General features: G+C 43.2%; 2 protein-coding genes across 4 annotated transcripts in view; one reads left to right on the forward strand and one right to left on the reverse strand.

Moving 5' to 3' along the window:
• Window positions 1–26,246, forward strand: part of pcxb (pyruvate carboxylase b) — a 331,727-nt gene that overhangs the window by 186,354 nt on the left and 119,127 nt on the right. The window lies entirely within an intron of this gene.
• LOC117463817 (leucine-rich repeat and fibronectin type-III domain-containing protein 4) overlaps window positions 7,056–26,246 on the reverse strand; it is a 34,161-nt gene continuing 14,970 nt past the window's right edge. Inside the window, exons 2-7 of the mRNA XM_034106285.2 lie at window positions 24,971–25,576; window positions 24,726–24,888; window positions 22,472–22,642; window positions 21,453–21,614; window positions 19,995–20,723; window positions 7,056–9,530 (exon numbers count right to left, since the gene is read on the reverse strand). Of these exons, the coding sequence (XP_033962176.1) occupies window positions 8,198–9,530; window positions 19,995–20,723; window positions 21,453–21,614; window positions 22,472–22,642; window positions 24,726–24,888; window positions 24,971–25,550 (3,138 nt within the window). The 5' untranslated portion in view covers window positions 25,551–25,576 and the 3' untranslated portion in view covers window positions 7,056–8,197. The remainder of the gene's footprint in view (window positions 9,531–19,994; window positions 20,724–21,452; window positions 21,615–22,471; window positions 22,643–24,725; window positions 24,889–24,970; window positions 25,577–26,246) is intronic.

The raw sequence follows: 26,246 nt of genomic DNA on the forward strand, positions 1-26,246 counted from the left end.
TATTCTTTGCTGTCGTCTTTTCACACACACCAAGATCTCCTACTGTCACCCGCTCAGAAAAGAAACCGTACAACATCACAAGATGAGAAGAGCTCCAGAGTTTCCCTCCCCACATGGTGGACTGAAAGAGAGAATGAGGAGGGGGAAGGATGAAAAGAGGGCAGGAAGCTCCTTGTTCTTGGGAATAAGTGGAGAAGGGTGGACAGGGGGCGGGGTGTTCGGAGAGGTTCTGAGGAGCAGGAGAAGCCCAACTGAGAAGTAAGTCAAAAGAGGAAAAAAGGCAAAATCACAACTCGTACAACATATGAGAAATGAAGAGATGTCAGGAATAAAATAGGCTAGGGGAAAAATAGATCATACTGAAAAAGAAGAATAGAAGAACTCATGAAAGTTGAGTGATGGAGGCGTGAAAACAGAAGACACTGTGGAGAAGCACAGAACTCCAGATCAAGTTTTCTAAGAGAAACTGTCAGCAGAGTGATGTACGCTCCAAGATCCAACTTACGTTGAACGACAGAAGTTGTCAGAGGTGAAAGAGATGGAGGAAGGGAGCCGGAGGAAACGGCGGCAAACAGTCATAGGACCATCGAGAGCAAGTACCAAGAGAGTGAAATGAGCAATGGCTCAGAAGTTGGATGAATTACAAGCTGGAGAGAATGTAAGAGTCCAAGAGGGCAGCGTCTCGCAGAATGAGACTACAGGCAACATGCACACCTTTTGTAGGGATGCAGCTGAGATTAGAATCAAGTGCATATTAAGGTAAAGTGATCCAGTAAAGTGGCATTCTGTACTCTTTGTTAGAAATGGATCACCCAAAGAGGAACATAACCATACAGCATTATGTCTTCAAATCAGCTTGTAGTTATAGTTAGGTGGAGCTGTGTATTTTGAACTGGATAAAGCATCTGACACGTTAAATCAAAGCTGTCCACACTTTAACTGTCATTAAGCACACTGGAATTGGTATGGTCTTATTCATCTGGTTGCTCTCAATGTGTTCTTATGAATAATAAAAAGCTACTGGCTCGATGTTCATGAAACTCGGTGTATGTGCACAAAAAGAACAGGTTTTCAGCTGCGTGAATCCCACGTGGCTGAAATGTTAAATAATGTAGTGGCACTGCCATGGTCAGCGGTCCCGCTTCCTTGTTAATCAATACCTACTGTAGGTTAGGAGGATAAGGGGATGCTAATACTGCTGGAGGGCTTCTGCTTCTATTGGGATACAAAACACATAATGGTGTAGGGTATGGTAGATAAAGGCTTGAGCACAAAAGTGTATTCTTTTTCTCTTTTGTAAGCAAACTAACTTACAATAAACCACTGATCGTGCCTTTAAACTAATGCAAAATATTCATATAAATTAGACATGGAAAAAAAGAAAGACGGTGGAGGGACATTCATAATCATTGTCGCTCAATAAAATGTTCTTTTACTCAACATCTGAATGAGCGGTGGGCTGAAAAGAGACTGAGGACAAGGGTGAAGGAGGAGAGCTGCTGAATAGAACACATCTTCTTTTCAGCATTAAAACACACTATTCAGTTTCTACCTTAGTCTTTGCATCAAATCCAAGCTTTATACACATTGAAGCTGTATTATCATGGAGTGAATGTGAATGACTTCACTCATGACACTCTCACCTGGATTCATGCCTCACATGGATTAGTTTCTGCATGTACTCATGCAGGTAGTTGAACCCTATAAGGACAGCAAGACTCCAGGAAAGCAAACACATTTTAAAATGCAGCTGCCGAGCCAGAGAAATGAAACGGAGGTGGAGGTGGAGGCAGGAGTGGGGAGGAAAGGATGAAATAAACCGAAAGAAGGAAATCAACTGGGACAAGGTCAGAGAGGTAAAGATAAAGTGCCAACACATATTTGGGTGAAGCAATACAAGTGGAGAGAAGAATATGAAAGTATAAGAAGGGAAGCACTGATTTCAAACTAATAACAAATCGTGAGAGACTAAAAGACTTTAATATAAAGAACAGGAAAATAACCACGGATAAAGAGAAGAAGCCTAGCATTCTTTACAGGAGTGTGACACAAAGGATATGTTCTTACAGTCACTAAAGCACAACACACTGAATGAAAGACTGAGTGACTTTGAGAGTGAAGGAGCACGAGGCAGCAAAGAGGTTAGGGACAGGTAGAGATTAGGAGTGAATGCAGCGAACAAATGACTGAAGGAGAAGTCAGTGGAGGTGAAGGTGAAGGAGAGAGCAAATTTAGATGCAGCTAAATTAAAGAAAGAAATGGAGGAGACAAATAGACAATTATGCGTCAGCCTTGAAGAAGCTCTGAGTGGAGCTTCATTTCTCCTCCTTTGTCCTCCATCTTTTCTTCCACGTCTTTTCACATCTGTTCCTTTGAAGGTGCTCTGCGTAGCATGTCATTATCAAAGGAATTCTGCTACCTCGGCGTAATGAAACATGCTATAGCTGACACTTTGCTGTTGCTAGTGCTCCTGTTTATTTTTATAATAGTTCTCTAAACACTTGCTCAATATGAATACTTGAATTGCTTTTACTCTCTGGGTGGTTGTCTATGTTTTAAGATGGTGGTATGTAATTTAAAGTATCCTGTCAAAATGGTGGCATTACCATCATTATTTCACATGTCCAATGAAAGAGGTGCACAATGAGTCATATGCTAATGCAGGGACACGAGACCAGTCTATAACAAAATAGATATAGGTACAACTGGTACATGGTAATTACTCAAAAATCTATTGTCTGCAATTCAGGAACATGGCAGAAAACCATGGCAGTACATTTAAACGACGAGTAAAATGACTCAACTGTGGTGTACTCGTATAAAGATGTAAATAATAAAAACATAATCATTTTAGAACAGAAGCTCAGATGAAACATAGCCCAAAGATTCAAATTAACTTGTTTTTAAACCCTTTTAGAAATAAATACAACACTTCCTCTTTGTAGCGTCCATGTTGTTTCCACTTAAACACAACTAATGACTTCCTAACTCGGGAAATCGGAAGATTCGAGCAACACGTGATTTCTTGTCACTAAATAACATCTTCACCATGCCGTGTATATTCTCATTAATTCATATAAAACCTTTTTTTAAACCGTGAGATCATTTATTTTATAGTATTGCTAGCTTCTCTTCTCAGAATAGTTTTGTCCATGAAAGTCACAATGTCTGCACCTATGAAATCAGTCTGAGCCTCGACAAAGTTACAGAAGGTTGAGTCATGTTTTTAAGAAACTCCGGGTGATCTCTCAGACCTCAGGACTCTTCAGTTGTTTTGTATTTTTTGCTTTAAGGAAAAACATCAAACTCTCAGACTACACATGTGACACAGATGCAGTAACCATGGCGATGTCATTGGTTTGTCATATTTGATGTGATGATCTACCTTTTTGTTTGTGCTGCAGAGCTTGCACTGATTTAAACTGTTTCATCGGTATGATGCAGAACTGGTCCGACTGGTTTCTATTGCTCGAGACACTGGGGGGGGGGGGGTGTGTGTGTGTGTGTGTGTGTGTGTGTGTGTGTGTGTGTGTGTGTGTGTGTGTGTGTGTGTGTGTGTGTGTGTGTGTGTGTGTGTGTGTGTGTGTGTGTGTGTGTGTGTGTGTGTGTGTGTGTGTGTGTGTGTGTGTGTGTGTGTGTGTGTGTGTGTGTGTGTGTGTGTGTGTGTGTGTGTGTGTGTGTGTGTGTGTGTGTGTGTGTAGCCTGACTCAGCAGTCACTCAGCACACTGCAGGGAAATGCATCATATCTTCATCATAACTGCAAATGTCAGAGGAAGTTTGGCTATGGGCAGCCGTGGCCTTTCAAGACACACAGGCACTCAAACAACACTCACTGCCACAAGGTTATCTCAGTGTGTGTGTGTGTGTGTGTGTCGACGTGTGCTATTTAAAGGTGAGCATGTGTGTGTTTGTTTCTCAGCATTTTTTTTAATTAGTCAAATTAGGCCAGGGTTTCGCCTTGGGCACAGAAAGCAGAGGGTGGGGTGGTGCTCTGCGCTGTGTTGTTCCTGCCCGTCACGTATGAGTGCACTCACACACACGCAGGCAGGCACACACACTGACTCTTTCTTTCTCAAAGGTACACAGACTCACTCGTGCTTTTAATGCAGCCACTTATACATTTCAAATCAAATTGTCCTCTAACCCGATGTCCTGATACACACACACACACACACACACACACACACACACACACACACACACACACACACACACACACACACAAACCCTTACTCTCTCTCTCTTCTTTATTTCTCCCGGTGTCACTGTTGATGGCATCAAATTAAGACACTGTCTACCACTCGGGATGTGTAAAGCTCAAGAGGCAAGAGATCTTATTAACCCTTTTTGCACATTAATCAACTCACACACATGCACACACACCCACCTGTTACCCCCCCCCCCCCTCGTCTCATTTGATCCTTTTGTGGTTAAATTATCTTTTTTCTTCCCGGTAATAAATTAAGTACTTACGTGACAAAAATAACACCAACTCACACACAGAACGAGCACATTCAGCCACAAACACACAATGACCTTCCTTCCATTCTCTCCCTTTCTCATCATCATCTATTTGTCCATCTCTAGGTCTGTCAGCACTCCCCCCCCCCCCCCCCCCCCCCCTCCCCTCTCTGTATTTCTCTCCACATCTTCCACACTAGTGAGCACCTGTGTGCAGTTTAGAGCAGCATTCAACCCCATTTTAGCCTTATGTTTTTGAATCCATACAACTCCCAGTGGAAGTATTCTGAGTACATCTACTGGTCTCCCTTGAAAAAGAGATCTATGATCTCAATGGGACCAATCTGGTTAAATAAAGGTTTGAAATGAAATGAAATGGGAACTAGAGGCAAACCCTTCACATCAAGGTGGGATTATATTTCTGGAGAAGCCTGGGGAATGTTTAGGATTCCCAGTTAGAGATAGATGACGCAGGTTAAACGTATGAATTATTCAATGTTTTCCTTTACTAGTTCATGTTTTATATACTGTTGTCTCTCCTCCTGCTCGTCTTTATTTGTAGAAGTTCAATCAGCTCTGTTTAGTTGCAGATAACCCTTTTGTGTTGCTGTATTCAACTCAGCTGCAGGGAGCAGCAAAAGGCTCTTGTAATGTTTTACATTAGAAACCAGTGCGCATAGTAATATAATAAGTAATAACAAAGCATCAGAATAGCAATCCATTAGCCTGACAGCTTTTGTTTTTTTCTATTTCTCAAACTGTTTGTTGTCACTTCAACATCATTTCCTATTCTGTGTGTCATATCAAACCGGTTCTGTTTTTAGTCTTATTTACTCATATCTTTTAGTCTTTTTAAATGCATTACCACCTGTTCCCGGAACTATTGATCTCCCTCTATTCCTCGGTTTGACTCTCTTTTAAGAATTGTTTTTATCATTGTCTCGTGCTGTTTTTAATTACCTCGAGAAGGTTTACTTCACCCTTATCTGCAAATCAAGTCCACTGACTGACAGGTAAACAGCTTCATTTTTTCCACTCAGACATGCATGCGCTAAAGCTTCTTTGACTCGGACGATTGCCTTAAGCTTAAAAGATTTCCATCTGACTCATCTTAGCATTTCTCTCCAAACCCAAATCATTTTCCTTCATCTATATCCAAGTCACTAACATATGTATCATTTAAATAACACCGTATTGTCTTCAAATCTGAGTTAGAAACATGTTAATGCACTAAACAGTGGCAGGCGTACTGTAAATTATGTTTCACACATACAGTAAGTACATGTGTAAACACACACACATAACACACGTTGCTCTCTCGTGTTAAAGAGTCCATCTCTGTTCCATACATGTAATTTTTATTTATATCAAGTCCAGAGAACAATATTGACTTTGGCAAAATGAAATAAAAACAGAAAGGAAACAACAGTAATGGTTAAAAGTCATTATCATTAATGCAGTTGGCTCTGGTTTATAGGCATCTGTTTCTGTGTGTGTGTTTGTCTTTTGGTGTATGTGTAATTGCTAGTTTTTGTATCTTGTGCTTCTTCCATATCTGTTTTGGTCTTTCTCTGCCTAGTTATGTTGAAAATGTTTTAGTTCTAGTGATGAAGACTTTTTGTCTAAAACCAAAAATCACACATTTTATATTTGATCCTAACATCATTCCCCAGAAAACCTTGAAAAACAGAAACACATGGTGCGACAAGTAACATCATTTTATATATATACTATATATATGTACTCTTCTCTCTCTGGGAGATGTTTTTAAGAGTCTCTGTGGTCTGTGCCGTCGGATCAGTCGTCCCATATAAGTTTAACAAAGTCTTGAAGGAGAGTTTATATCGTCATTGGCTTCCATTCTGTCATATCTTTTTTTTGTCTGCTTCTTCCTGAAAACATTCAATTTATGGATTTAAATTGAATCCATGTGGCACAAAAGAGTCTGAAGTCACAAAAAATTTATTTGTAAATCCCCCTTTAGCGTTTCTGACCATGCTACATTGCTGGAAATAGTGATTTATTCTGGTTTGGGTGAAAATGATTTTTAAACATTTCACTCTTACTTCACTTTGGGTGGACCACAGCTAATGTTAAAAATGTATTCCATTCACGACATGTCCAGAAAGCGCTAAACCTCATGAAACACAAATGGAGTCTGGTTGAATAGAATGCCCCTTACACACACACACACACACACACACACACACACACACACACACACACACACACACACACACACACACACACACACACACACACACACACACACACACACACACACACACACACACACACACACACACACACACACACACACACACACACACACACACACACACACACACACACACACACACACACACACACACACACACACACACACACACACACACACACACACACACACACACACACACACACACACACACACACACACACACACACACACACACACACACACACACACACACACACACACACACACACACACACACACACACACACACACACACACACACACACACACACACACACACACACACACACACACACACACACACACACACACACACACACACACACACACACACACACACACACACACACACACACACACACACACACACACACACACACACACACATCCTATCCCTGATCCAGCAATGCATGCACATGTATGTATCCATGAGCCTTGTTCATAGGTTTTGGTCCATTATCATCCGGCAATATGATCTGGTCTTTCAGAAACACGCACACGTTCCATCATGCCCCCGTCTGCTCCATTTTGTAATCCATATCGACTCCATTGTAATCCCAATGTCTTTCTTTTAATAATGTCTGTGCTGCACTCGCTCTTTCCAGCCAGTATCGATTGATCATGTCCAATGCGCCCGGCTCTGTATTTATGCTCCCATAATCCACAGGCACGGCCAGCCAAAATCATTGTACGGCCAGAGGACACATAAAAGTCACATTCATCGTGTTTTGGAAAAAGAGTTTTCAAAATGGCCGTCAGCAATAGAGTCCAAAATAAGATAACAAAGCGGGGATGTGTCGTCCAAATCTTTTTTTACCGTTGTAATTTGTCAGCCAGGTGAACTACCGGTGTTATTGTTGATCCGGTGTAAACCCTGGTGGTGTGTGTGGGGGGGGGGCGAGGCCCTGGAGAGTTGAAGTGTTAGCAGGAGTCTGCTTCTATTAGTGTACAGGCTTTACTGAGATCCTCACGCCATCTCTGCTGAATAACCTTTGTTCTGTTGCTCTTTTGATGTGTTCCCCTTTAGGATTATGCCTCTCCCTGTGACTACACTCTGTCTGTTCTTACACCTGTCACTCTTTGTCTAGAGTTTTGTTTTTGTGTTCTTCCTTTCTGTTCTATTTTGTATTGTTCAATTTTTCACTGCCTACAGTTTTTAAAGGCCATGGTAAAGCACTTTCTTCTACTTTCCCCCTTTTCATGTCATACTGTATGTCTCCCCAAACATATTTTTCTACCTCTTACGGTCAGGTGTAAAGAGCCTTGAATCTTCACCTTTTTTATTTACTTCCCCTCAAGGAGCTTCACAAATACACCTCTGAATTTCACTCTAAACTCACCACCTTGCTGCACTCATCTCTCCTGTCCTGCTCCCTCAATGTCTCCCATGACTCGACCTCTTTGCCCTCTTTAAATCAAACTCTCTCACGGACCCTTTATCCCTCCTAACTTTTTTTATTACATTCCCAAACGCCCTACACAACACTTTCCTCAAGTTCTTCAGCACTCCTTCCGTCCTTCCCCGTAAGCCTCCCCCTTTCTTTGATCGCTTTCCCGGCAGTGATCCCAGTGTTAGAGTTGGAGTTCGTGGTGTTGTAAGCGTGGATATACCCCCTCTGGAACTCGCAGTGCGCTCCGTAGCCCACGCCGCTCTCCTCGTCGCTGGTCGTCGAGGAAGTCGTGCTTGTCGTTGAGCCGCACTGCACAAGCATCCCATGGAGAGACTGGCTCCGCCGCGTCCATATCACGCTCAGACGCTTGGCATAATTACCAGCAACATAGCGCTTGGCAACTGTCGCGGCTGCATCAGCAGTTGCTAGGGCGACAGAGGAGCCCATGTCCAGCGAGTGCCGCCGTTTGCTGACGGTCCCGCAGGCGGGGCTTAGCGGGGACAGAGGGCTCTGGTAAGCCTGCGAGGAGTTCCATTTGTCCCGGCTGCGGGAACTCATTCTCCAGTCCAACAGATCTGAGTCTCCCAGGGGGGCCGCCAGAGAGAAACTGGCCCGAGTGGTGAGTTCTCGCTCCAGACGGGGCCTTGGGCGCTCCCTCGAGTGGGACAGTCGGGGCAGGGTGGAGGAAGGGGAATAGTAAAGGGGAGTTCTGTCACTTTCCGGCGTGTATGGCGGCGCCTTGTCCAGCTTTCTTTGCCTGACCACCAATGCCATCTCACTTGCCCCTGTTGTCATGGAAACTACCCCCCCGGCTGAAAGAAACTGCTCCAGGTTGACTTTCGGCTTTGGCCTGGGCTTTGGAGGGGGTTTTGGCACCAGAGAGGAAGCAGCATCAGCCTCTTCCTTCTCTTTCTCCTTCTCCTTCTCCTTCTCCTTGTCCTTCTCCTTGTCCTTCTCCCCTCCTCTCTTGGACGGCAGCCCATTGGGCAGGACCACCATCATCACGTCCCCAGATCCATTCGATTGGTAGCACCCACCACTGTTTCCCCCTTTGTCCCCGCTCCCTCCACCCTGACAGCAGGCCCCTCCCCCCGCCTCTGTGTTCCCGCTGTGACATATCATGTGGTCGCCATGATTGCAAACGCGGTGGCGAACCATGAGCGCGACGGTAAACACGAGCAGGGTGACGACAACCACACCGCCAACCAATATGGTGAGCGTCCCGCCCAGGAAATGGGCATGTAGAGAGCGGCATGCTGGGTAAACATCCTTAGTGGAGAACGTGGCGCAGCCCAGGACTTTTGTCGCCGCTAGTGATGTGATTGTGTCATCGAAAATGGCCAGCACACACAGGTTATAGTCCGCACCGGGAACCAAGTTCTTCAACAGGAAGCGATCACTGGTCGATGGTAGGATTCTAAAGAGGGACAAAAGAGAAGGAAAAGTAGAGGTCAGTTAAATAAACACGCCTGCTGTGCACAGGATGTGGAGGGAATTGTAAAATATCCGCAGCCTCGCCTGAATATTCTGACTATTGTGGAACCAAGGAGCAAGGGCTGAGCATTGGAAAAGAAGCAGAGGGAAAGGAGGGGTGAAAGGATGGCTTGAAACAGGCGCAGGAGTGGATACTGCAGGAGGGGAAGAGAGGCAAAATGAGGCTATTGATGGAGAGCGCCCCTTGGGAACATGAAAAGAGAACTCTGTCTACTCATTTGCAGTGCAGGAGTGTGTGTGCACGCGTGTGTGTGTGCGTGCCTGTACTTGAATCCCTGCAAGAAGAAAACGTTGGGCCATTTTGTAGGACCTCACAATTTAAAAAAAAAGAGGCCATTTTAGGTTTACCAGTCAGGGCTGGGATTACAGTGAAGCTTGGACATTATAGGACACAAATGTTTTGTCATCACAAGGCATCAATGTGTTTGTGTTTTACTGCAAATGTGCTCCTGCTTGTGCCTGTTATGAGCGAGTGCATGCGTGGGATAATAAAGAGAGAAGTGGTTCGCATGTGTCCTCATTGTAAGTGTTCGAGCAGCCGTTAACACCAACAAACAGGGGAGAGGTGAACAATAGAGAGATGGAGAGGGGGGGGGGCAATAAAGAAGTGGTGATGAGGCTATTATGTAAGTCGTATGTGCTTGTCTCAGTGCCTCTGTGTTTGTATTTAGGACCCACCAGAATAAAATGTGAGTTTTTCCATGTCAGTGGGCTTGTGTATGTGACATGGTTAGGGTGGAGTGTGTGTGGGAGACTGTAGCACTGCTCGAGTGTCTGTCGCTGATGGGGAGGACTTTGCCCTCTGACGTCCAACCCTCTCGTGTGGGCAAGTGTGTGTTTGTGCCGCCACCATGAATATTTTTTCAGAAGTTTCCTTTTTTCCTTTCCCTCTTTATTTGTTGTTCTCCGACTCCCTCTCTTTCTCCGCCTCTTCTCAGCACATCAGAGGGCCTATTTGTATCGTCTGTTGCAAACCAGTGCAGCTCCCTTCCGTCTTGAGCTGCATCCTTTAAATGCCATCTAGTGTGACTGAGACACCAGGAGGGCCACTGCAGAAGCTCCCTAACCTTAGTCTGTTTTAAAATGCATTTAAATAGAGAGACCAAGGACGAAAACAGCTCGGCCTACTTCTTAGTTTTCCTTTAGTGTTCAACTGGGTGTCATTTAGCTGCTAGTAATACAAGTGAAATCAGTCTGACAATTCTCACAGACAGTTATATCAGCGTTACAGGAATAATTGGATTAGGTGTCTTTAATAATGCTAAATTAGCTGGGAAACAAAAGTGGCAGCCCGCTCAATGCAAGCCAGGGGGCAGAACTATGAATCTGGGTAGCATTACAGCTACGTAAGAATATTGAACACTGATATTTACCGCCTTCTCAAGGCTTGAAAGTTAACAGAATGAGAATGTTCTGAACAGACGCCCAGGATATCAACTTTTACACAGGTATAATTTAGGATTAAAAGTGTGTTTGTTTTTATTTGTTTCAAAGAACAGCGTGTTTCAAACTCTGTTTTGCTGCCTTAGCAATTCTCCCGGAGTGATTGGAATAGCAAGCGCTGGCACAGAGATGCCTCCAAACTCCTCAATTCTAGCAGATTCTGAGTGAGCTCTGTTTTCATGACCAGACCGCTTCCTTGGATCCACGCCCCAGAATATCTCTTATTTTAGAAGAACACACACTGACATGAAACCCTCCCCGTTGAATCACTGCAGACTCCAAATTAAACTGCTAGAAACGCTGGTAACCATTCTTACTCTTGAAATAGTTTCCTTCAATTTACTTCAAGATGTCATGCAGCTCTGTGAAATGATGGACACTGACTGCATTTGCCTAAAACTACGAGTAATAATGAAATTGGGGGGAAAATAAGCCAAATGAAGGTTTTGAGTATGGCTTTGATATGCATCTTAAGTCATGTAATAAAACCAAAGTATTATAACCAAAATATGGGCAATCGTTCACACAGGAGGGATATATTGAATTGCAAAGTCCACTAGTACTTACACAGTAGGTGCGCAATCAGATATCCCACATGAAATATGCAATAAGCAACACTTATAACCTCTGTTTCTGAATAAGAGGACGTGGTTATATTACAGTCTTATGAAAGGGGCCTGAGAAATATCACAGTGGTGTCGGTTAATCCGCAGCCTGTCTGTGTATAAATGATAGACCATCACTAGGCAGTGGTGTACTCAGCTGAGGGCCGGTTCCTGCAACATTAAAAGGGTTTTGATTCATAGCCATGTTGATGCGCACTGGTTCCTCGTGCCCTTTCCCTTCCCATCTTTACCCCGGTCGCACACTGTCTCGGTTTGATTAATATTGCAGATGTACTGTTGCATGCTTTATTGGACTATAACAAACTGAAGAAGAAACTGCATTGCCAACGTCTTATACAAGTTACATTTGTGCTGAATCCCTTTCCACTTCCTGATAATATGGTTGTGGTATGAATGGATTTATCTAGATGCGTGAAATCTAACTGTTCAATTGTGTGACCATGACTCACACGCACCTTGAGAAGAGCCTAGAGTCGTTTTGCTAATCCTGTCATTCACTAACCCTTCCTTTATTCCCTCAATCCCTTCCTCTATCCCTCTTTTCAGCTCCTTTCCATCCTCCTTATTCTCCTTCAATCCATCCTTTATAAACAGATTTCCTTCTTTTCTCTGATCAGTCCCTCACCCTTATCTCTGCACATCCTGTGCCCTTTTCATCGCCCATCCTGTCATTCCCTAAATCTGCAGCAGTGCATTCCTTTTCTCTTCCATTCCCGACCTTTTCTCTGCGCCTTTTATATCATTTGACTTCAGTTCCTCTGCACCTCATCTTTCTCTCTCTTTATGTTACGTCCTCTGTATATCTGCAGCCAATCAGATCTCCTCTCTGCAAATCCTTCTGTTATTCTCACCGTGCTCTATCTGACCCCCAAAGCCTCTCCTCTTTTTATTTGCAGTCACTGTTCTGTATCTCTATTAGCCACAGTTATAACCGTGTACCATTATTTAGCATCCAAGGTCACGCCTCCTCTCCTCTCCACCGTCTCCTCTTAAGCTGCTCCTCCTCTCCTCTCGTCCTTTATCCCTGTCAACTCTCCAACATCTTATGTCCCCCCCCCCTCTCTGTATATCGCCACTCTCCTCCTCCGCTGCACCACCTCTCCCTCCAATATGAGATCATGAATCACCTCTCTTGTTGTTTTTGCGGAAGAAAAGGAAACTCACTGAAATATACATGCAAGGCCAGATTCGCCAACGCATGCGTCTTTGATATGCTTTCTCTCCACCGCTCAATGCATAATACATTTCTAACCATATATACAGCCCTGTTGTCACTCGCAAACATTGTGGGCGTATGCAATTATAATCACCTTAATCCTCATTGCGGTGAGACCAATATATGTTCACGACCATAAAGTGCACCCATCAGAACTCGGAGCGCTGCTGTGAAATGAAATGAATAGATTGAGCGGTTATGTTAAAGAGGCAGGGGTGTTGTTCTCATTACCACCCCTGTATTTGCTGACATTGGCACTGTTCTCGGTCACCTAACATGCCACGTCTATCTCTGTGCTTCTAATTACCCTGCATAGGCACGCACACGCACACACGCACACGCACACACACACACACACACACACACACACACACACACACACACACACACACACACACACACACACACACACACACACACACACACACACACACACACACACACACACACACACATGCAGGGAGAGAGTGACGGAGACAAGGGGTGCTTTGTTCAGGCTGGTGACACAGAAACGAGTAATTATTAGCACCCGGGAGAGAGGGAAGGAACATAAAGGAGTGGTAGAATCCTGTCCCCTCTTCCCTCATCCTTCTCTTCTTCCTCATGTTCTCTACTATATGCATCTGCTGCTGTGATACAAGACGGGATTGGGCACAGAACGACATATGAGAAGGAGAGAGAAAGAAAGAGGAACAACAACAAAGCAATTATCTCCTCCTCTAGCTGACATCTACACTGACCTAATTTCCTTTTCTCTCCATGTCATGTCTTTTTGTACCCTTTCTTCCTAGTTTTGCTCTTGATTCCTTGGACTGTTTACTGTCTCTGTTGCTGTCTTCGCACATTCTCTCTGATTTCTTCTTCTGTCTTTCTGTCTGTCTTTCCTTTTCAACCACCCTTTTCTCTCATGTCTTTTTAGCTTTCCTTAATTCTCACTCTGCGTCTCCTCATCTGGCCTAATTTCCCCGCTCAGCCAGTTGCTTTCTCCCTGATTCCCGCTTTTCACCGCCTCCTTATTCTCCATTATTCCTCTTGTCTGTTTCGCAACAGCATAACATATGGTATGAATCTCAGTGTCTTACTCTCGTCTGTCTACTGACCTTACAATATAGTATGATTGGTCAGACTATGCCCACTCATTGGGAGGGTCACTTTAAAAATGTAATCCTTTACAATTACTAGTTACTGGAAAAAGTATGTAATCATTAACCTAATTTAAGTATCACAATATATTGTGACCTGGTTACTTTCTATTACTTTTGGTTTACCTCAACATCAAATGCAATGCAAATAAATAAAAGATACAATAAATACTAATGAGATGTTGTTTTTACTTAGTTGTATTATGCAAGAGAGCAGAACAATGTTACCTACATGTAAGAAAATAAAACATTTTTATTTACTATCAAAAACCTGTCCTCCTGATATTCAGGCTACACCTACAGAATAGTAGAGCTTACAAAAAGTGTTTTAGTTTAAAAATATCCATGAAAGCATTTTTGTTTTAATAAATCAGGTGTCCAACTACTGCATTCAAAAAAGATATTAACAACAAATAAGAATGAAAGTAGCCTAAATGAAAACCAAAAGGACAATTCAAGCAGTACTTCTACCTATATCTTTTTTAAATGTAAGAGTAATCTGATGACCTCTTCTCTTAATGTAACTGTACAGTAAGTCAGTCCCCTGTCTTTCCTTTGCCTCTGATGTGAGTTGACACGTGTATTGACACAGCAATTTAACACTTAATTACACTTTCCCCTGGGGTACTTCTCTAAACCCTATTGAATCCCTCCTCTATCCTTTCCTTAATCCTTATGGCCCTCTGTCTCCTCATGTCCCACTGTTAAATGTCTCCTTACATCCTATCTGTCAATGCCTCAACAGATCATCTAGTGTCTATGTCTTGTATCGGTTACATGCAAAGCTAAAATAGGAAGCTAACATCAGTCCTCAGCATATCGCATTGCACAATACAAAGGGCCACAGTGCCATGACATCAATCACATCTAGAAGATTTCTCTAGTGGAGGATTCATATTTTTTTGCAATAAGAATTATTTTCTGTATTCAAAGACCACTTTTGGATTTTTTTTTAAATATGAGTAAAAAATGCTAATATTTATTGACAGCAATGAGTGCTATTGCCTTGCACTTAATGTTCATGTTAATCCTTTCATTTCCCTTTCCCTCTGCTGCTCATTAGCAGCACACTCATCTGTCTGACTCCCAGCATGCTCCTCTACTGTAGCTGTCAAAAGCTCAGCCCGTCATTGTGAACCATAGGTCACATTTTCCAAGGCTTTTATTTTCATTATCCTCATTATTTCTTAAACTCTGCGTGATTTTTCTCTCTAGCTTCCTCCTCTCTATGTCCCTGTGATCATTTCTGTTCCCATTAAGTTCTGTGTCAGGCCTGGCAATCTGAGAGCCCAGCAGGAAGGTTGACCCTGTGGAGAACGGCCGGAATTGTGAAGATTGTCAAAGACTCCTGCTGTCTGCACACTTATAAATACTTCTGAGCATAATGGAAAACTTTGGGCTCCAACATGTACAAACGAATACCCCTACTGACACAGCTTATGTGCCCATGATTCATAATGTAAACTGCTAGCCCAACAGATTGGCAATGATTGAAAAAGTGAGCAGCACAATAGAAAATGGCATATTGCATTGTGTATTATTCAGAGATATTGAATAATGTATTTCCATTTCTGTATGGGTTTGATACAATGAAACCTTAGTTTACATTATAACACAATTCCCGCATGGACACTGCACTTTTGAAATGAGTGACCTTTTCTGCCACGCCCTACAATGCCTTCCACTTAAGGAACACATTTTGAACACAGCATACAAAAAACTACTACGTCACAATGATGCCCTGCCCCGTACGTTGTGCGGTAGATCCTTATGCGTGACCCTGTTAGCGTGACATTTCTGCACAAAAACAGGAAATCCTGCTGAAAGACACCAAGTGTCCTAACAGATGGTACCACAAAGGTCACCGCCTCATTAGCATGATGGGACATTCTTTCTCCTGTCCTCCGTCCTTCAGGTTGGCTGTAACCATGTGTGGCTAAAGGAATAAATGCCAGTCTGGTAATTGCCCACATATTGCCGACATCCTTTGGAATACGCTGGTTATTGTATAGCCTTGCTTTTCAGAGTACTTCAATGCCATGTCGCATTCGAAGATCGAGGGCTTTTCCTTGCGATCAAACCTAGCTGTGGCAAACCTCCAGGAAAGGAGGTTCAGTCGACGGAGCGGGGGGTGACAGGGGGAGCGTGCCCAGTGGACGCCACAGGGACAACAGCCCACCTGGCACTGTCACAGATGCCATCAGAATTAGACAAGCCCTGTTAAAATGGAGGCTGGTGTCGTCTAGTGTGCGACGGACCTTTTTTTAGAGATAATACAATCTGGCAGCCACACTACGCTCTGCTATCCGGTTCATGTCCACAGCATAAACATCTCACGATGTCCCTCATGTTTCTTTCAACTCTTAAATATTCAGTTTTCCTTTCTTTCTCTTCTGGGTTGGTGTGTCTTTTACCGGCTGCCAAAGCACACTTCGACAACATATCAGCACAAATCCCCGATACAAAGCGTACTTCTCCCTCGTCTATTCTCTCCTTTTGAAATCAGCAGCCAGACTCCTCTCCTCTGGTGTCTCCAGCTGGTGAGATATTGTGGTTGGCACTGGCACACTGATGGCATGATATCATCTATACTGGAAACCCCTGGCTGCATTGTGGTGTGCGTCCTTTCAAATGCCTCCTCATTTATCTGTCCTTCGAGACAGATGTCCCTACTTCCTCCCTCAAAGCCCTCAAACGACTCCTCTTTCAACCTTTCTCTTCTCCTTTACAATTCAGATCAGGGTTTATTTCTCAATTTAAGATAGCCACTACTTCTCTGTGTCCTTTGAGACAGCCATTCCTTCCCTCTGTTATGTTAGGCGCTTTGAATTGTTTGGTTTATTTAAACTCCAGATCGCTTCACTCCCTCCTCGCTGACTTTCAGCGTCTCTCCTGTGACGCTGTCTCCCTCTTTCAGTCTTATCTCTGCTCTGTTTTGAGTCTCTTTGTGTCTATCAGCATTTTCCTGTCTCGAGCTGCACAGCAGAGCCTTCACCTCTACTGATGCCGCTGCTCCATTGTCCCTTTAAAGTTTGTTCCCTCAGAGATGCACATTTGACCTGTGTCGCCCTTTTGTGCACAAGAGCCACATTCAGCCATGGCAACTGGGCTTTCAGGTGATATTATAAACAGCTCTACAATTGAATGCACCCCATTACAACAGATAGGACACTAACATCTTGTTCTTCATGCACTGGCATTGTAGAGTTTGTTTTTCTGCTTGAAGTAAAACATTCCCAATACACATTAAGTTGTTTATTTAGCCATTATTGTCTATTTGAGTGTGCATTTCACCTTAACAGTTAGCATTTGTGTTTTAGTTTAATGGAGATATCTTTTATCAAGATATTAATCATGAAGTTTCAAAAATGTATGAAAATACAGATTCATATCTTGGCAGTCTTCTCAAAATGGTTCCCCATACTTTGAGGCAGAGCACTTTCATACTGTACACAAACCTTTCCAATTGAAATCTCATCTATAATCTGAAGGTTCTACCGAGGTTTGTTCATATATCATTTATAGCCTAATCTATAGAACATATCAAATATAAAATTGTTATGGTTCTTTGAATATCTTTTAAATAATGTAGTGATAGACTGATCCCCCAAATTCCTCCCTTAAAACCTCTCGACCCTTTATGTCAACAATTCTTACCCAATTTCACTTATAGTGTATTTTTGAAGCTCAATGTTTGTAGTATATTCGTAACACTTTCGGCATATGCTTTGAATTCCAGAGAAGAGACACCTTTAAGACAGCTCTGCTATTAGAGTATTTTCTGTGCAGGAGTTAATGCAGCTGATCAGCCAGGGAGCTAAGATCTTATTCAATTCATTCATGTAATTAGTTCTCCGTTTGTAATTGCTACAAATGTGTCTTGGGACTGCACTTGTCTGTTTTGATATTGCGTCTCAATTTGACACCACCTCACCTCTTAGCTACAGGGCTTTAACCACAGCGCCTCATCTCCATTTCTTCTCCTTGTCACTTCCTTGTGAAATGATTGCTTTATTCTTTTGCTTTTAAGGAGTCATTTTAGTTTTATACCCAATTTCAATGGGGTCTTTTCTATTTCGCTAAATTCGTCCACCCAATCTCCACTCTATCTCTTCCCTATTTCAATACCCAAGTGTATTTCTAAACATTTTGCCTCTTACACTCTTTCATTGATATATGTAAATATCTCCCCTCCCTCTCTGCACTCATTGCTTCATAGCTTTTTCCTTGAGGACCATATGGACTCCCCCTCCCCCCTCCCCCCTCCCCACACTGACTGTCGGTTTCTCTCATCTTTCACCCATCCTTCTTTCATCTCAATCGCTCCCAAGGTGATTTGAGTAGAGCCATCTCATATCTTCTCCTTCTCCCTTAATCCTTTTTGTCCTACTCCTGAAATCTCTGAGGGCTCATTCTCATCTTTGAATCCACCCATTCCTTCCTTCCGGCTCCATCCATCCATCACTCAAGCTATTAGTTCCTCCTCCTCACCCATCTTTTCTCCATTCACCCATGGCTGCCATTTTCCCTACTTTCCCTCGATGCCTCAGCTGATTCCTTCACATGGTTTCCCACATTTCCAATCATCTTTCCATCTGTCGGTCTTCCCTTTCCTCACCCCTTTCCTCACCCCTGCTCAATACCACTTACTGCGTAATACCATCTTATCTGAGGGAAACCAAATGTTGACCTCTAAGTAAAGGGTAAAACACAAACGCAAGTAATGCCATGATGGAAGTTCCTCGCCGACCTCCACTTCCCTTATCTTATTCCAGCTGTCACTATTTCAGGTTTTTCACAATAGCAACAAGCCCAATACATAAGAGGCAGCAAACTGTAAAATAATGCAAACATAATATATGTAGTAGTATTGCATTTCAAGTCCACCAATCAGTCAAAACCCGAGGCAATAAGAGTCTTTTTGAACGGACCAGTAAAAGCCATATTTTTGCACAAAAAGAGAAATCTCACTATAAAAGACAAAACCTTTCTTAACTCAATCACAGACTTTTAACTCTGCATATTCATCTCTAATTATTGTTTACTTTTACGCAGTTTAATGGTGTTGGCAAAGAGTGTTTTAAACTTTGTTATCCTTCTTTTTTTTTCAGGGACTCCTTGCTTCTTTTTTTCTCGCCATAGTCTTTTTGGCTTCCACAGTACTTTCTAATTCACAGCAATGTGTGGAAAAGTGAGCAAACATTGGCAGTTTTACTAATTAGTTTTCAGTCTGTAACCCCATCTTACAAGCCAAGGTGTGCCAGTTGTCTCCTAAATAATTTGTGATAGTAACAACAACAACATTGCAGCCCTTAACCTCAAATCTGGTCCTTATAAATGTTTGATTATTTTTCTCCCTCTGAGAGCACGGTGAGTAACCACGGATAGTGAAGTGTGAAGGGATCTCATTTTAAATGCAAAATGACATGGATAACGGAGTGTTTAAATGTAGCTTCAAATCAAAAATGACATATCCCATAAAGTTCCTTTTACTTTATAAGGCATGTCCATTAATGCTAGCAAATGTAGCTGTAGACAGACCTGGCGTTCAGAGTCCGACACTATTTCCTTGCCTCTAGGTGTTTTCATGTTCCAAGGAAACTGCCTTAAATCTAATATCCAATGTTTTCATTTGAACGACCATCCACTTATCTTCCCATGTTCACTTACTACCCACCTGTTGGGAATCAGCGTCATACCATGATGGAGCTAAATTATTAACTTAATTCTCCCCACTATGCCTTCATCTGTCTCCCCATTCATCCTTCCCTTGAGGATTCGTCCATGTACAAGGTGCACTACTGAAGTGTCGTGCTGTAATGGATGAATATTTAAGGCGTTTTGAATGGACAGGAAATCCACCTTTTGGGGGAAGACAGTCAGAAAATGTCTGTAAAAGGTACTGTTCATCACGTTGGTTCTTATTGTTTGCAAGTAAGTAAAGCAAAAGTCAAACTCACCTGTAGATGAGGGTCTCGTCGGCGGTGCAGTTGTACTGTATCTGATACATCCAGACTGCGTAAACTGCAGACAAACTTCCCAAATCCCATCGGACCTGAGCTGAGGTTGACGTAACTCCTTGTACTCCAACCCTCCTTTCTTCCTCGTCCTCCTCGTCCTCCATGCTCCCTCCATTGGCCGTCTCCCCTTCAGAGGCCTTGCTACTTTCGCCCTCATCGCCCTCACTTCCACCTTTCTTTCCGTCCTCTGCCTCCCCTCCTCGTCCTGCTCCATTGTTAATCCCTCCGTTTATACCTGTGCTGATATCAGAAGAGCCCGGATCGGTCCGTAAAATCCCATTGGTCACGTTCCCGGCGTTTTTGGTGTTCACGTTATTATTCCCTGCGTTTCCACCTGCTCCGCCGCGGTGAGGCAGGGGGATTATTTTCAGGTCCACAGTGGCAGTTGCCTCACCCGCTGCGTTTATTGCAATACACGTGTACGCCCCGTCATCGCGGGCCACTGTTACTAAGATATCCAAGGTCCCATTGCTGAAGGAGCTGGTCCGGGATGAATTGGCAACGATGCGGTCGTCGGGGGAAACCCAGTGGATTACTGGCTCTGGGTCACCAATGGCACGGCATTTGAGCGTGGCTCTCTGGCCCTCCAGCACCCACAGCTTGTGAGTGTGACGAGTGATCAGCGGTGGTTCACAGGTAAACTCCTCCTCAGGAATCGACCAGAAATATCTGAGAGACAAAGAAGGATGGAGCCAATAAAAGAGAGAGTTAAGGAGAGCAGAATCACCTTTTTGGCTAAGTACAAGGATTTGTCTTCTTTTATCCCTGCGAGGTGGATTTGGCAGATGAATGTGGTACATTAACCTAAAGATCTATGTGCTCTTTTCTATCAATTTAAAGGGTTAAGTTCAGTAATGCACAGCAGTCTGAACAATTTCCCATGCTACCGCTGCGGAAACTGGACTAAGCAAAGAGTAATGAATGCTGACAGCCGTGACAGATGACAACAACAGATGCTCGTTTTTCTCCTCAATCTTTTGTTTTCACTCCATACTGTTAGCTACAGGGTTAGAGTCTTGCAGAGAGATGCAGGGAGGGGAACGTTTGCGGTATAACAACAACAACAACAACAACAACAACAACAACAACAACAACAACAACAACAACACTACCACATCACTGCTTCAAAACCAAGTCCCTAAGGCCTACTGCACCTTTCCTGTGAGTGTTTGCTCCAAGTAAGGTGTCACTATATGTTATGCCTTTGATTAGATTTCAGCTAAAACTGTACGTGTAGGATAGGTCTTGACACAAGGTTGGGATAAATTACGGATTATACCCAGTTAAACATCACCCACTATTCTTCCCCCCCCTCTTGACTTCAGAGAATGCTTCAATTGTTTAAAGGATCAGGATAAACATTTTGTCCTTAACTTGAAAGGGACAAAAAAAGATTACCTTCCAGCCAGGTGAGGAGGTGTGGCACACGTCTCCATGTCGTCCCCGCGGATTAGCCTCCGTAACCATAGCAGCTCGCAATTGCAGTGCAACGGGTTCCCACCAAAATTTAAGCTAGTGATAGCATTGTACGGGGTGGGACTTATTGCACCTGTCTGGGACCTGAAGATGATTGCAGAAAGGGAAATCAGGTTACTTCAACACGTTTGTAAGCCTTAACGGAGAAAAAGTCCATTGTAATGCTTTATTCTTGATTGGTAGATGGAAATCAATCCAATAGTGTACGAACATGTCTTACCTTATGAGCATGATTATCAAAATAGCAGTTTTATAGTTTACAATTTTTCCCTCTTGCTATTTAATGGTAAATAATTGTAAAGGAGCATTTTAAAGGGACAAATCATGATTTTACCATAAAGGGAGGTATTTGCATCAGTTACATCTTTATCGCAGATTACAGCTTTGTTCATGTTTTATCATGCATCGACGGTCCTTGTCTTGAAGATGCAACATAAAACTAAACAGCCCCTTACAGATTGCTTTAAATCTCAGTTTAGCTGAGAAAAAGTTCACCGAGTTCCTGTCACAGCTGGACTCTGTGAGATATTTATTCCTGAGTTAGCTGGAGGATAGTTGGCACCTCTACAATGAGTGTGGTTGTCTTTTTTTTTACCTCATTACCTTCCGACAATCAATTTCCAAAGTTTGAAATGTATGACTTGCCACTAAGTGGGCACTAGAGACCTGTAAGGGCCTTATTTATTCACCCTGCAGCCACTTGCCCTTGTGACTACCTTTGCCATGCATAGGGTGGAACAAGCCACTGCCTCAATTATATAAAATATAGAAATAAATTAGTTGACAGGGTTTAGTTTAATTTGTTTACAGGATATCTGTACACAACATGTCTTCCCTGTCATTCAGTAAGTGGGAATTGGTAGCTCTTGAGTGTTGTTTTTTGCAGAATATTCCCAGAAGTCATGTCCTAGAGAAACATAAAAGAAAAGCTTAAGAGCTACCTTGCGAATAGGGGATCTGGAGGCAGAGTGCGGAGCCTGTTGGAGGTCATATCCAGCCTTGCAAGCTTGTACAGCTCTCCAAAGACTCCCTCCGCTATGAAGTCTATCAGGTTATGGTCCAGATTGAGAGTGTGCAGACTGGCCATGTTCTGAATGGACTCCCACGGCACCCTGTAGCACGGAGAAAGAGGAATATTCAGAGATTAAAGTGAGTTTCATTGAATTATTAGACATTGGGCCAAAATCGGTCTTTTATTTGTTTCAGAGTTGATATAAGAGCATATCCTTTAAAGGGAATGGCAGCTGTGAAGATTAACCACTTTGATGGTTAGTGTCCTTTGTGGATAAATAACGCTATAGGGAACCAACCTGATTACAGTAAGCTATACAGTATATCAGTCAACATTTACACTCTGTTTTCTGAGCACGCTTCTACGTTAGCCTGTGGAAAATGGGAATAAGCGAAGACTAATTACTGGTGACAACAATGACAGACTACAACAACAGATGCTCTTTTTCTTTCTCATTCTTTCTGTTTTGCGGGACTACACCAGTCCCATCTGTGAGCTAATGCGGCAGTCATTTAGTATTCCTTTTGTGGAGGCATTCACTCAAGAACTGTTTAAATCAAAACTGGCTGACAACAGGCAAAATGAAATAAAACCTAAAATGAGACGAAGCTGGAAGAAATATTCCTATTTTTGGGTTCATGTCTACACTGTTGGTTTCATCTTGTTATTGTTGACTTCACTATAGTGTGTTTTTCTACTTAAGCACACTATTTGTTTTGCAGAGGAAACATTTGCTCTCTGATAAACACGGTAGTAGCGCTCGTAGTACCCAGAACAAAGAGAACCTGCCACTACACAAAGTGCCACAATACCGATTTGATTTCAAAGCCAATTTGGGGATAATGCATTGTTTTGTGTAATAAAATGAATTGAATTAATTAGTTCAATTATTTCAAAGGGAAAGGAAAAATGCTAAATGATTGACTGCTGTAACAAACAGCAGATGGTTGCTTTCTTTGTCTATAAAGCATAATGTCTCTGGACAATAAGCAAGGCTTGATTATTTAATCATATTTGTGGCATAAAAAGACAGACAAATAAAGCATGATGGTGTTGCACAAGGATGTCTCTTTGATATGGGCTAAATTATAACCCACACACACTTTGATTTCGTTTTTTATGTCATCTTACAAACATGTCAGAAGTCAGTTGAAGGTAGAGCAGATGACAACAAATAATCATTTCAGCAAGCTTGCTTTAAAACTCTGCTATAAACAGTATTTATGTCATTCAAAGACTCCGGAGACATCAAATGTCTACAATTCTCCTCCAGATAGATAGATAGATAGATAGGATAATCTCTTCCTCTGTTTTCATATTTTGTGTTGTGTCACCAGCTTTGAACATTTGTAACCTTCATTAGAAATAATTGTTGTTTGGATACGAGCTGGCCGCACATTCAGCCAATGTCCTCCCCTCTGTCTTCCCCTTTCACCTCTATACATCTCTAATAAACGCCCTTTGAGGCCTTCAAATAAAGAAAGAATCAGTGACGCAGGCTCACATCTGTCTGTAAAGAATACTCCCCAAACAGCAGCTGTTAATGTATTGGTTATTAAAGCTCTACACATATAGCCTGGTGGATGTTGGAGCGTCCAGAGAGCTCGTGTAGAGCAGACGAATGAAACGTCTTAATCAGAACTGACAGCTAAAAGCTGCAGAATCCATCAGCGCAGTGGGACAGTGTGAAGAGGAGAATAGAAGGGTGATGGAGAATATGTTCTTTGTTCTGACTAATAATTTAGTTCAGAGGAATGCATAGAGATGTCGTCTCCATTGTCCTAGAAAGAGATGACTAGAGTGCTACCCAGTGCGGTAAATGACAAACCGTTTAGAAAAGCTGTAGCAATCCACACTCACAGCTCAGGCGTCCACTCGTCAAATCTTAACAAAATCGAAGTCAAAGAAAATTAGGACCTCATCAAAATTGATTCACTTTGACTTTCCTGAGCTTTTAGTCCTCTCCTCCCGGCCTCAGCAGTTTGAGCCGGTTCCTCTTCATTATGTTTGCTGACTGATCATAGGTGTTTCCACTGTGCCTTGACATTTTGGGAGCTGAGCTGTGCTACTTCAGTATTCGCTTGAGACCGCTTGAGCAGAGCATTACATTCAGTTTCTACTTAACAAAGCACAGCAGGGTACATTTGATGCGTGTGGGTGATCACAACAAAGGCAAAGCTTACCTCCTGAGGTTGTTGTAGGACATGTCGAGGTCTTCCAGTGTGAGCAGGAAGTCGTCGAAGGCCTGGACGGAGACTTTGATCAGTTGGTTGTTGTTGATGATCAGGTGCTGCAGATTGACCAACCCTGCAAGGTCCCTGGGTCCCACTGCTATCAAGCGATTACCTAGACACACAATGATGTAATTATTTGACCAAATCCTAATAGTTTTAATCAGCAGGATTGTATTCGGACTGTTTCGGCTCACCGTCCAGATGCAGTGAGCGCAGACTCTCGAGGTCACCAAAGGTCATGGGTCGGATCAGGTTGATGGTATTCCTCGACAGAGTCAAATCCACCAATCCGCTCATGTTGGCAAAGTCAATCCCGCCCACTTCCGTGATGTAGTTGTCGGCTAGTCGCAGCTCCACGGTGCGCCGGTCAACGTTCACAGGGACAAAAAGGAGGCCCTTGTCGGCGCAGAGCGTGCTGAGCGACTCGGAAAGGTTTCGGCACACGCAGTGGAAGGGACAGGTCGAGACCATGCCCCACGTCTCCCCTGCTCCAATCAGCGAAGGCAGCAGGCAGCATGTGACCAGAGACAGCCAATGGAACGCCGGGAAAGGGGCCGATTCGGGAAGTGTTCTTTTCGGAGCCCTGGGGCACGCGCAGTGGACGAGCTGGGATGAGGAGGGCAAAGATGAGACGAGGAGAGCGGGGAGAAAAGAAAGAGAGGGGATGGATGGAGGGAAGAGGGGAGGGGAGTGTTCTGCCCTTTGTTCGGGATGGGGGTGTGTGTGGGGCAGGTGTTTTTGTCTGCAGGGATTGAGGGGTGGGGGGACAGGCATGGTAGAACACCTGGCGATCCACAGACCTGCAGGAAGAAAAAAGCAGAATAGGTTTGAGACAGAGTTGTTTCATAAGAGACGTCTGAAGTGTGTTTTTATTCTGCGTCCCGGTCTTCCACCTACTCTGACTAGACAGACCTTGATATACTCACAGTGTGTGGGCTATGCCTACTCTAAAATGAGCACCACTCTGCTCTAATGCTCACTTCATAGCATACAATAAAATCCATATTGAGGAATTGACGCCCATGCAATACATGCTTTCTTGCTGTGTCTCTTACATATACACTTGCACCTCCTCACCACTACAGCTTATCGCCTAGCAACAACATCCCAAATGACTGAACACAGACAGTCCCCATAGTAACAGTTACCTAGAAACCTGGAAGAGAGGATTTTACTTGTTATATCATCGAACACCTTCTCAACACTGCGGGTCAGAGAATCAAACTGGGTCAGCAGCCTTTTCAGTGTTCATCTCAAGTCTGAGTGAAGTACAAGACTTACAACACCTCCATTATATTCTCAGAAATCACCCAGTAACACATTATTTGTGCTGCACAACAGTTAATACAGCTATGTGATAAGGTGTAGAGATGAGTCACTGCCACTAATTGGCATGCATAATAGTTGTCATAGCAACTGTCATCTAGATACAGAGAGTGACAGGGAGTGTTGATAACAGTCACTGGAGAA

Source organism: Pseudochaenichthys georgianus, chromosome 18 (genome assembly GCF_902827115.2).
Source record: "Pseudochaenichthys georgianus chromosome 18, fPseGeo1.2, whole genome shotgun sequence".
NCBI lineage: Eukaryota > Metazoa > Chordata > Actinopteri > Perciformes > Channichthyidae > Pseudochaenichthys > Pseudochaenichthys georgianus.